The sequence below is a fragment of the Trachemys scripta genome, chromosome 1 (assembly GCF_013100865.1).
Source record: "Trachemys scripta elegans isolate TJP31775 chromosome 1, CAS_Tse_1.0, whole genome shotgun sequence".
Lineage (NCBI taxonomy): Eukaryota > Metazoa > Chordata > Testudines > Emydidae > Trachemys > Trachemys scripta.
The window spans coordinates 230,311,502-230,324,342 of record NC_048298.1 but is presented as its reverse complement, the minus strand read 5'-3'; the positions used below and the strand labels follow the sequence as shown (position 1 = coordinate 230,324,342).

At 37.5% G+C, this 12,841-nt stretch overlaps 1 protein-coding gene across 1 annotated transcript in view; it reads right to left on the bottom strand.

Moving 5' to 3' along the window:
• The window catches only part of EIF5B (eukaryotic translation initiation factor 5B), a 67,100-nt gene that overhangs the window by 51,883 nt on the left and 2,376 nt on the right, over window positions 1–12,841 (bottom strand). Inside the window, exons 2-3 of the mRNA XM_034757969.1 lie at window positions 569–694; window positions 404–488 (exon numbers count right to left, since the gene is read on the bottom strand). Coding sequence (XP_034613860.1) covers window positions 404–488; window positions 569–694 — 211 coding nt within the window. The remainder of the gene's footprint in view (window positions 1–403; window positions 489–568; window positions 695–12,841) is intronic.

The window sequence follows — 12,841 nt, the reverse complement described above, 5'->3', positions numbered from 1 at the left end:
ACATATGTTTCATTTTTTCATGGAAAATTAAATGTTTTCAAATGCAAAATTCAGAGATCATATAGGAGTCCTCTTATTGAGGCTAGAGTTTCAGTAGTAGTAAAAGGATACCTGAACTAACTAAAGACAGACCACAAAGAACGCTCTACTTAATTAGTCACATTTTTCTAATGCTTATCTGTGTGCAAAAGTGGTATAAGCTAAAAGTTAGCATTGTTTGCATCTAATGCAGAAGAGTAGTTAAAAGCAATCGTTACTTTAAAAATATTAGTCAGTTTTCATTTAGGTCCTCCTACTATACAGCAGCACCAAAAATTATGTAATCTGCAAGTAAAGATTTGACTACCCAAAAACTGCCCCTTTCAAAACGCTTTCTATTTGTCAATAACCCCTCAACTTTTACCTTTTCTGAAGCAGGTTCTCGGTCAACCTTCCCTCCTTGTGCCTCTACAGACAGTTCTTCCAGCTCCTTTAGGATATCATCTTCACTAAAGAAAGAAGTTAAAATCATGTAAGTATTTGTTTATTTGTAATTGAATACAATAATGAAAGACACAAAATTATTTACTCAAATTCTTGTTTCTTCTTTTCTTTTTTCTTTTTGCCTTTAGATTTTTGTGGTTCCTGCTCCTTGGCAGCACCTGCTCCCTCTATTTCAGCAGCAAGAGCATCAAGGTCAATATCATCTTTGGCACTAAACAAAGATAAAACAGTTTTACTAAAGCTCAAATTAAAAAGGAAGTCACCAAGGTGAGTACGTTTAATAATTTCCACAGGCATTTCAGAATGAAACGTAAATTTTATATATTTTTCATCTTACAGTAGATTAAAATAAGACATTTAGACTCCCATCCATCTTAAAATTAATGATGTGGGAACAGCTTTTGTAGTGCAGTTCCACAAGCCAATTAAAATTTCCCTAAATGTACATATCAGGCTGTGCTACAATGCAAAGTCACTGCCTCCCAACGAATATCATTGTGCACTGTCAAAATGTGAAGATTGAGTTTAGCAATCCCAAACCATAGTAACTTCAATTCTCTTCTCCCTTCCTGAGGAGATATAGACACACACACCCAAAATATCAGAGGGGGGGGAGGGAATCTGTATCATGCATGTTCATTTATGCAAGAATCACTGTAGTTTTTTAAAGAAACAGAAACTCTGTAAAAAAGATGTATAATAACCAAATTCCAAAACTGTTAGAAGAAAAAGGAGCAGGTTGACCCAAAGGTGGATAGGAGTACAGCTTCTTTATTGCGATACTTGTTCCTCTTGACCCAATTGTCAAGTAAGCACTGGATTAGTTACATTACATTCTTTTTATTTAAGTTAGAATGTAAACGCTTACATTTGCTACAACACCCCAAAACCCCTTATTAAGTAATAGAAACTCCCATACTATGATTATACCCACCCCCATTGACTGATTACAGCATTACACGTATTATACACACATCTTTACCTTGAAAATACATTTCTTTGCAGTAATTTGTTGCTACAAATTCCCTTAATCTGCAGTTCTCAGGGGAGGGAGGAAGGGGCCATGACCTAGGGCTCACTTATGTAGCTGGGAAAGAAAGGGAGGAGGAGATAATACTTCTTTACCCAAAAGGTATCCTTTAGATCCTCACATTCCTTATGCAGCTGCAACACTTATCAATTCTTAACAAGGAGAAGGGAGGGGAAAGGGGTAACACTTTATCTATTAAGGGAAGGAATAGTGCATGCCTGTACCTACTCTCTGATACCATGCCAGCACACCAACGGTTTCCATGTCTTTACTTAACCCTTACATATCCCAACACTAATTTCTAACAAATTCAAAAGAAAGCCTACCCAAAGCTATATACACTACTTACCATGAAGGAAAAATAAAAAACAAAATTGTTTGTAGGATGCAAATACAAGTGGTAAAGTTTCTCATTTAGCATTTGCATCACCAAAGCATAACATAGTGGTTCTCAAACTTATTTGATCGTGCCCTCATTCTGTGTGTCCCAGCTCTGAAGGCAGTGTCACTATCAGAGAAGTAGTAAGGGTGACAATACCATACCATGCCACCCTTACTTCTCCGCTTCTGCCAGCGGCGGCACTGCCTTCAGACTCAGAGCTGGGCATCCAGATAACAGCCGCTGCTGCTCTTCAGCCACCCAGCAAGTTTTTTTGTTTTTTTAAACCCCCTAAAGCTTCTCATGCCCTCCAGAATACATTCTGTGACCCCTTCGTGGGACTCCCCCCAGTCTGAGAATCTCTGACATAACATGATTTCCTTCAAGATATGTACACAGGTTCATCCTTACTCAATCACAGAAGGAAAAGGCCCTTTAAATCATATAGCCCATCTCTCGGCCAGTGCCACGCAGTTCCCTATAGCATATTCCATAGTGTTTTGCTCAGTCTAATTTTGGGAATCCCAAGCACAGAGGTTTCCAACACTTCCTTTAGAATTATTCGCACTCTAACAAATCATACTGTCATACAATCAGCTTGCAAAGATTTAATGTTATATCTTAGCTAGGAAATCATTTTTGTTTGTAGTTAGTACACTCTGAAATAAAAATAGCAAATTGTTAGTCCAGTTAGCTTCAAAAAACAAAGTGATATAATTCTCAAAGGCTTCCTGCTCAAAACTCCCACTTAGCATAATGTATTAAAATAGAAACTGCAATACAGAATGTTCCAAAATTATGTATGTTATTATAGCCATTTACTGAAGTGTAATGTGTTTATTAATTTCCTGAAAACCTTACATACAGGAATCAAAGCATTACTCACCATTCTGGGAAGTATTTCAAGTTGAAAGTAAGTAAGTAAAGATACAGCACCTATCTCTGCTCAACCAGCTATAGAAGAGCTATCCAATAGCAGTTTCCAAGCAGTTGCAAGCTATTGAGTCAGAAAAGTGGAAAATCCCTAGTAATAAGCATGTGACCTAAGGGAATCTATCCCAGTGGCTTGTCTTGTTAGGGAGGGCAGGAGATAAATTGGTTTAAAAATTAAGTATTGGTATGAACTCAGTTCCACAAAACAACAAAAGTACACTTCATGAGCAAATCCCTTTTCTGATGCAACATCTTGCAACAACTGGAATCTTGAAGTTCCATGTTAAAGTCATTAAGAAACCACAGTTCATCACAATTCAGATTCATGAAATCGATAAATGTTCAAGCATATTTATCTCAGTTTAAATACGCTATGGAATCAATCTTTTTTAATGGGATTCTATATAATATTTTGGCTTCAGACACACAATGACAGCACTGCAACAGTTTTACACTTTGTTGATGCTTGGAAGGTTGTATCTTTGTAAAAGCTAGAAAGTTTGGGGGAAGGAGGTTGTTTTGTTTTTTAAATAGAAGTCTAGGATTCTGCAGAGGTTGGTAGCTATAGAGCTCCACTGGGAAAAGAAAAGTTTAAACCTTTTTTTTAAAAAGATGTACACTTAAAATTCAAAAGTGACAAGGTAAAAAGCATAATGTGTTCTGACCCCAAAATGTTGTGAAATAATTTCATGCTCATTTCTCTCTTTTTTAAAAAAAAAAAAACAATTGAAATTAAATATTTTTGGAAGTTATTCTACATTTTCAAATATATTGATTTTAATTGCAACACAGAATACAAAGTGTACAGTGCTCATTTTATATTATTACAAATATTTGCACTGTAAAAATGATAAAGAAAAGAAATAGTATTTTTCAATTCACTTCATACAAGTACTGTAGTGCAATCTCTTTATTGTGAAAGTGCAACTAACAAATGTAGATTTTTTTTTAATGTAACTGCACTTAAAGAAAACAACGTAAAACTTTAGAGACTCAGTCCTACTTCTTGTTCAGCCAATCGCTAGGACAAACAAGTTTGTTTACTTTTTCAGGAGATAATGCTGCCCACTTCTTGTTTACAATGTCACCTGAAAGTGAGAACAGGCATTCACATGGCACTGTTGTAGCCAGCGTTGCCAGATATTTATGTGCCAGATGCGTTAAAAGATTGATAAGTCCCTTCATGCTTCAACCACCATTCCAGAGGACGTGTCCATGCTGTTGAGGGGTTCCGCTCAACAACAATCAAAAGCAGTGCGGACTGATGCATGTTTGCTTTCATCATCTGAGTCAGATGCCACCAGAAGGTTGATTTTCTTTTTTGGTGGTTTGGGTTCTGTAGTTTCCACATCGGAGTGTTGCTCTTTTAAGATGTCTGAAAACATGCTCCACACCTCATCCCTCTCATATTTTGGAAGGCACTTCAGATTCTTAAACCTTGGGTTGAGTGCTGTAGCTATCTTTAGAAATCTCACATTGGTACCTTCTTTGCGTTTTGTCAAATCTGCAGTGAAACTGTTCTTAAAATGAACAACATGTGATGGGTCATCATCCGAGCCTGCTATAACATGAAATTATGGCAGAATGCGGGTAAAACAGAGCAGGGGACATACAATTCTCCCCCAAGGAGTTCAGTCACAAACTTAATTAATGTATTATTTTTTTAACGAGCGTCATCAGCATGGAAGCATGTCCGCTGGAATGGTGGCCGAAGCATGAAGGGGCATACGAATGTTTAGCATATCTGGCACATAAATACCTTGCAATGTTGGCTACAACAGTCCCATGTGAACCCCTGTTCTCACTTTCAGGTGACACTGTAAGTAAGAAGCAGGCAGCATTATCTCCTGAAAAAGTAAACAAACTTGTTTGTCCTAGCGATTGGCTGAACAAGAAGTCTAGGACTGAGTGCACTTGTAGGCTCTAAAGTTTTACACTGTTTTGTTTTTGGAGTGCAGTTTTTTTGGTACATAATTCTACATTTGTAAGTTCAACTTTCATGATAAAGAGATTGCACTACAGTACTTGTATGAGGTAAATGGGAAAATATTCTCTTGTTTTTTATAGCACAAATATTTGTAATAAAAATAAATATGAAGTGACAATACACTTTGTGTTGTGTTGTAATGAAAATCAATATATTTGAAAATGTAGAAAATATCCAAAAATATTAAACAATAATAAAATGCCATTTATTTAAACAGTGTAATTAATTATGATGCCTAAATCTGAAGACTGAAGCTCAGATTATGTAACAGATTTGTTCCCTTGGTCAGCAAGTATTAAATTAAATAGAAAAAAAAAAAAAAACTATTCAGCCATGCATGAACTGAGCAACTGGAGCAGTGGAGTTTATAAGTAGTGTATGGAAGAGGGGCCAAGTTCTCCTCGTTTACATCAGTTCAACTCCATTAAAGTTAATTAATGGAATTACACCAGAGTAACGTACTTTTTCAAATCCAGCATCCCAAGACAGGGATACAATTCCAATTCCTACATCAATAAGCAGAATCAACAGGAAACATTATCTATCAACCAGTGAAACTAAAGCAAAGGCTTACAAGGTAACAAAGACAAGCATAGGTTCAAGATGACAAGTGTTTTCTGCATCAACCAGCCATTCACTGAGAGTCTGGGAAATACAAACATGACCACTGAAGTGTGCCTTTTGCTTTAAAGGTGCTACAGGTAACAAGCTATACATTTGACTACAGACAAATGAACAGTTCTTGTGCAAAGGACTTTCTAGTTTAAAATAAAAATAAAAATCGCTCACTGTGTAAAATGACAGCAACCTTACAAAGCCTTCCAGTTTTTAAAAACTAGAAGAGTACAATAAACCAACAGAACAAGAAAGTTGCATCACTACGACATAGTACATTCACTGCTCATGTTCCTAAAAGGAAGTATTTATGAGATTCATTTTGCTGAAGCAACTCTCATGATGTGTCATAATTTCAGTTTCACCAGCACTGCTCTAAGTGAATTAAAGGGACACCAGCAACTTAGGTCACTTCTATTTTTTGGGGCGTGCCATTTTACCTTTAATATCCCAAACACTCAGAAAGAGGAAAATCAATGTACTTCATGTATTTGACTTCATTTTGAATCTAGTCACCTTCACCATTTTCCTGTATAGTAAGTATCCCTCATTTGTTTTGGGGGGGGGGGGAGGGTCTTTACACCCAGAACATGGAAGAAAAAAGCATTTAAAAACAGTAAACTGATTGCAAGACTATTGAAATTGACAAGAGTGAATGTATTACCTGAGACTACCTTTAGCTCTTTAAAACTGACAAGATTTTGAGTTGATGTTATCTCCTCAAGGAACTAACCACAAAATAATTAATTTACTGATGCACAGCATATGAACACTTTTGCCCATAAGAAGTTTGAAATTAATCAAACTTTTTATAGTGTGCTGATTGCACATCCATTTCTTGTTTCATACCATCTTTAAGTGGAGTTTTAAGGGGAAAATGCCTGTGTTATGTGACTAAATGAGACTTACTAGCTAGCTCTGGAATGCCATTCAAGACATTCAGATGCTGTCCTTGGTCCAGGTCTCTTTCTACTCAAATAGACAAGGGCTAGAAACACTAAAGAAGCATTACCCTTCTTACTCTGGAAACAAAGTAAGAAAGCTATTTTCAACACTAATACACCCCTTCCTGCAACATTAAATGTAATCTGAAAAAAAAAATATGGCTGTTATATATCCACACACAGAATGTAAATATCGCCTACGTGGTCTTTTCCTTCTTGTTTCTCATATTAGAAATCCAGGCCTTTTTCATTCAGTTTATCCTGGAAAACCACGGTTAACAGGAGGAGCTAGGAAGTTATGATATCTAACAAGGAAGTAAAACCTGATTGAGAATGAACAAAATTTTCATCCTAGTTCTTTAAAAAGGTATTTCATTTATGCTCAGACTCATTTGACAAACATTTAACAGCTGGAAGAATAGGTCTAACTACAGCACTAACACTTCTATCCCTTCAGTTTAAGGTTCAGAGAGCTCATAATGTTCTGTAGATCATATAAGCAAAAAATTGATGAAAAAAATGAGTAAAATACGAACTTGTATTTAAACACTGTGGGTTTTTTTGTTTTTTTAAAAGCAGGAACTCTTTCTATGACACATCCTACAACAAAGATTCACAAACCTCCCCTCTTCCCTCCCCCACTCCCACCCCCAAACACACACACATTTTTTCACATATCACATTTAAAAGAATGATGGTGCAAAAGTTCTAGCCAGGCAGACAAAGTTAAAAATGAAACCACTGACAGAAAAACTAGATACCAAGCAACAACAATGCAAACTCTCCTTTTAACAGTTACAGTGAACAGAGGATAGAGCTGCCAAAGCATCTGACTGCATGTTAGGAATGTCAATTGTAACAATAAGTCTTCATTTGTTGCAAGCAGGGTGAATAAAAACCTATGTTTTTTTTTTAAAATGGAGTTTATTTAAAATTATAATACCTTAAAATATTTAATAATAAATATGCTGCATCCATGAGTCCCTATCAAAAACTCTGAGTTAAAGGCAGCGTTTCTATATAAAGAATCAGGGGAGAACATTTAACTTTTGAGGTTAAGCTTTAGAAATGTAGCACAATAGGTCACCTGCTGTATTAAGGGCTTGTTTTGTTAATTATTTAGTAAATAAGCAACATAGTCACCATTTTCTAAAATACTTAAAGTGTGCAATTATTTAATAAATAATCTGAAAATATTAAGTCATGTAATTGCTTAAAATTTATAGAGAGTTATAGCGTACCCACCTAGGTAGCAAAAATACGTACCTAATCTAAGAACATAAGAACAGCCATACTGGGTCAGACCAAAGGTCCATCAAGCCCAGTATCCTGTCTTCTGACAGTGGCCAATGGCAGGAGCCCCAGCTTCTGGCAAACAGGCTAGGGACACCATTCCTACCCATCCTGACTAATAGCCATTGATGGACCTAACTTCCACGAATCTATCTAGCTCCCTTTTGAACCCCGTTATAGTACTGGCCTTCACAACACCCTCTGGCAAGAAGTTCCAGAGGTTGACAGTGTATTGCGTGAAAAAATATTTCTTGTGTTTGTTTTAAACCTGCTACCTATTTAATTTAATTTGGTGGCCCCTTGTTCTTGTATTATGAGTAAATAACACTTACTTATTTACTTTCTCTATAGCACTCATGATTTTATAGACCTCTATCATATCCCCCCTTAGTCGTCTCTTTTCCATGCTGAAGAGTCCCAGTCTTATTAATCTCTCCTCTTATGGAAGCCATTCTATACCCCCATTCATTTTTTGTTGCCCTTTTCTGAACCTTTTCCAGTTCCAATTTATCTTTTTTTGAGATGGGGCAACCACATTTGCATGCAGTATTCAAGGTGTGGATGTACCATGGATTTATATAGAGGCAATATGATACTTTCTTGATGATTTCCAACATTGTTTGCTTTTTTGACTGCTGCTGCACGTTGAGTGGATGTTTTCAGAGAACTATCCACAATGACTCCAAGATCTCTTTCTTGAGTGGTAACAGCTAATTTAGACCCCATCATTGTATATGTATAGTTAGGATTATGTTTTCCAATATGCATTACTTTGCGTTTATCAACATTAAATTTCCTCTGCCATTTTATTGCCCAGTCACTCAGTTTTGTGAGATCCTTTTGTAGCTCTTCGCAGTCTGCCTGGGACTTAACTATCTTGAGTAGTTTTGTACCATCTGCAAATTTTGCCACCTCACTGTTTACCCCTTTTTCCAGATCGTTTATGAATATGTTAAATAGGACTGGGCCCAGTACAGATCCTTGGGGGAAACCACTATTTACCTCTCTCCATTCTGAAAACTGACCATTTATTCCTACCCTTTGTTTCCTATCTTTTAATCAGTTATCAATCTATGAGAGAACCTTCCCTCTTACCCCATGACTCCTTATTTTGCTTAAGAGCCTTTGGTGAGGGACCTTGTCAAAGGCTTTCTGAAAACCTAAATATACTATATCCATTGGATCTCCTTTGTCCGCATGTTTGTTGACTCACTCAAAGAATTCTAGTAGATTGGTAAGGCACGATTTCCCTTTACAAAAAACATGTTGACTATTTGTTGACAACAAATCATGTTCATCTATGTGTCTGACAATTTTGTTCTTTACAATAGCTTCAACCAATTTGCCCGGTACTGAAGTGAGGCTTACTGGCCTGTAGTTGCCAAGGTCACCTCTGGAGCCCTTTTTAAAAATTGGCGTCACATTAGCTATCCTCCAGTCATTTGGTACAGAAGCTGATTTAAATGATAGGTTGCCGATGACAGTTAGTAATCCTGCAATTTCACATTTGAGTTCCTTCAGAACTCTTGGGTGAATTCCATCAGGTCCTGGAGACTTATTACTATTTAGTTTATCAATTTGTTCCAAAACCTCCTCTAATGACACCTCAATTTGGGCCAGTTCCTCAGATCTGTCACCCCAATAGAATGGCTCAGGTTTGGGAATCTCCCACACATCCTCAACAGTAAAGACTGATGCAAAGAATTCATTTCTCCGCAATGGCCTTATCGTCTTTGAGTGCTCCTTTAGCATCTCGATCATCCAGTGGCCTCACTGGTTGTTTAGCAGGCCTTCTGCTTCTGATATATTTAAAAAAAAATTGCTATTACTTTTGGAGTCTTTGGCTTTAAAATCTAAAGGCTCTATTTAGGTGTAAATCAACGTTTTAATATTTAATATTTATATCAACCAATAAGAATGCACTTGTCTTTAGAAAATAACTGAAGTACAAATGGAAAAATTTATTAATATTGAAGATTTAAGTCACTCCACCCTGATTGCAAGTCTTTTCATTTTGGTTCACAATTTTCAGGAATGTTCTGAAGACTAGAGGAATAGTGTTTCCATTCTCTGCTGCCATGCTATGTACTGTTTCTACAACTGTGACAATTAGTAATTAAACTGTTAATAAAGCCTACCTATACCTCAGGTAACACACAGGAACAGATAAGATTTCAACTGCAAGAGAAAACCCACCACTTAAGTTATTCTATAAATAAAAGCAATACAGCTATTAGTACAAATATCTGAAGACCAATTATAGTAGCCAGGCAGACACCACTCTTTCCAATCCACAGATGGCACTGTTATTTCTTTAAAGGGATCCACCAAACCACCCACAAAAGGTAATTTTTATGTCACTAGGAAAGAAAAATGATGCATTTACAGTTTACCTCAGATTAGGACAATAACCCTTATGAACACAGCCTATTAATAGCACAATTCATCTCTACTTTAGAGTTCTGTACTAGCAGGAACCACTAATATCCAAGTGCCTCCCACATCAGATTTCCAAAGTGTTATGCGGACTTCAGCTCTTCTCCCTGCTGCAGATATAAGCTCTGCTTGGGGTATTTTTTTGGGGGGGGGAGGGGGGAAGGGAGGAGAAGAGGTGGATGGGGCTGTTGCTGTAAATATATTGGTAACATAGAAAGTTTACTAACTAAAAAGGAAAGACTTGCAGCATAATCTATAGGTGAACGTATGTTTCAAATTATTATAAACTTCACAGTGGTTTTTCTGCTACATCAGAAAGACTGCCACCACAAAAAGAAGCACAAGAGGAAAAGCCACAGTAGTTAGTACACGACCACTAACAATTTAGCTTGCAGAAAACCAAGCAATACACAGAACTACAGTGTGTTAGTTGTACTATAACTCTTAATTTATCTAGTGTTCATTCTTGGCTGCAGAATCACCCTTTTGGCACGTATGACTCCTAAAGCAATATGGCATGAATGATCACAGCAATATGCCTATGCAACAGACTGCAATGCCAAAGGGCACCAAAATAGGAGTGAGAATAAATATAGCCAAAGATTAAATACTTGGAAGTAAAAAGAATTGGCAAGGACAGAAGAACATAAGAAAAAGAAAGACTTACAAGGAGAAAGATAGAAAATATGGAAGGCCCAGGACACCTGAGGGAGAAAATGAGAACCAAGATGGGAAACAGTTTTGTAACATAATACCACATGCCTATATGGAAGTCTGCAGCAACATTGTGGGGTGTGAATTCAAAGCAAAATGGCAAGAGCCCTATCTTTTCCCACAGCCACCCCTCTCCCCACTCAAACTTTCCATGCAAGAAAGTCCTGCAGAATAGGTTTATACCTGTGCTGCTAAATTTCTATCCCATAGCCAAGGCCCTCTGTATCCTACAGCCAACTGGAACTAAATTCTGTATCGAGGCATTTCTGTTGCACTCTCATGCAGGAGACTGAAAATTCTGAGGTGGCTTCCATTTACATTTTTAAAGAAAAGGGGTTCTTTTATTGAAAGAGTGTATCAGTACAACACAACCACTAAAACTTCAGGAAGTCACTAGTTAAGGCAGCCTCCACATGCCTTAACACCCAAATATCATATCTGAACCACTCACTCTGCACCTCCACAAACTCCATTGATCACAATGCATACACAGTTCTTTTACATCAATCTTACCTCCAACCAAACTGGATAAATATATTCTCTACAGACGTATTCACAGAAAAAAATATCTATAAGCAGCTGTTTGTATGTGGCAGTATGGTGCTCAGAATTAAGATTTATGCACAAGTGTGAGGCAAAGGAATTTGATGTATTCACCGGTTATGGGTGGAAGTAAATCTATATATAAAAAAAATCAATGTTGAAAAGAATGTTTACAAAAGATGTGGACAAATTGGAGAGAATCCAAAGAAGAGCAACAATATAAGATGGAAATGTTAAAAAAAACCTGGGCATGTTTAATCTTGAGAAAAGAGGACTGATGAGGGGACCTGATAACCTCTTCAAATATGTTAAGAGCTTTTCTAAAGAGGATGATGATCAATTGTTCTCTGAAGGTAGGACAAGTAGTAATGGGCTTAATCTATTGCAAAGGAGATTTAGGTTACATATTAGGAAAAACTTGCTAACTATAAAGGATAGTTAAACACCGGAATAGGGTTCCAAGGAAGATTGTGGAATGCCCATGACAGGAGGTTCTCAAGAGTTGGCTAGACAAAACACATGACAGGGATAGTCTAGATTTACTTGGTATTGCCTCAGTGCAGTGGACTGGTCTTGAAGACTTCTCGAGATCCCTTCCAGCCCTACATTTCTATGATTCTATTATTGTTATCCACACGAATAACTTAATTTTGATATTACTATCCTTCCTAGATCTTCTTGCAGAGTTCCAGTGCTCCCATTCTTCACCCTCCCATAGCTGCCCTCTTCTGCAATAAACCCCCACAAAGCCATACTTGCCTTGTTTCTCCCACTGAATTCTTCTCCTGAGATACATTAACCAGTATGCTCCCCTGACACACACATGCATATGCATATTATTTTTTATTTATATATATAAAAATATAAAATAGGCATTTCTTTCTGTCCTATTTCTGCCACCTCAGATATCTCCAACCCTTGCTCAAGCCCCACATTCCCTTCATGTTCCCCCTCTCTGCCGTTTATGCCCCTCAGCCTCTGCATGGAGTGGAGGAGCAGCCAAGAAGGGATAAACCAGGATAGGAGAGGGTATGGGGAAAAGAGGGGGCAAGTGCACTCCCACTATGTAGAGGACATGGGAGAAAAAAGGATTGAGAGCGGTGAACAACTGAATGTTTGTGGGAAACCCACAGTTGGGAAAACAGTGCTTCTGCATAAAGCCACTCACCTCTCATCATAACAGGGGACAAGGAGGAAAAAGGGAGGAAACTTGAAACTACCACCTCCACTCCTGCGACACTTTCTCTCTCTGATAAGATGGAGATTTGCAAGAAGGGACACTCAGTGTGATAGACTTGAGCAGGTCACACTGGAGAGGTACAGCTGTGGAGAGTATTTTTATTCTTCTTCCTTGTTAACCCTCCTGTGACCACTCAAGTCGCTTGCCCAGTCATTCTCAGAAACAGGAAAAGATGAGCAAGGATATGAAGCAGAGAGAAGAAAACCCAGTACCTCTCTACAGGCTTAGCACTCCAGCAACTCCA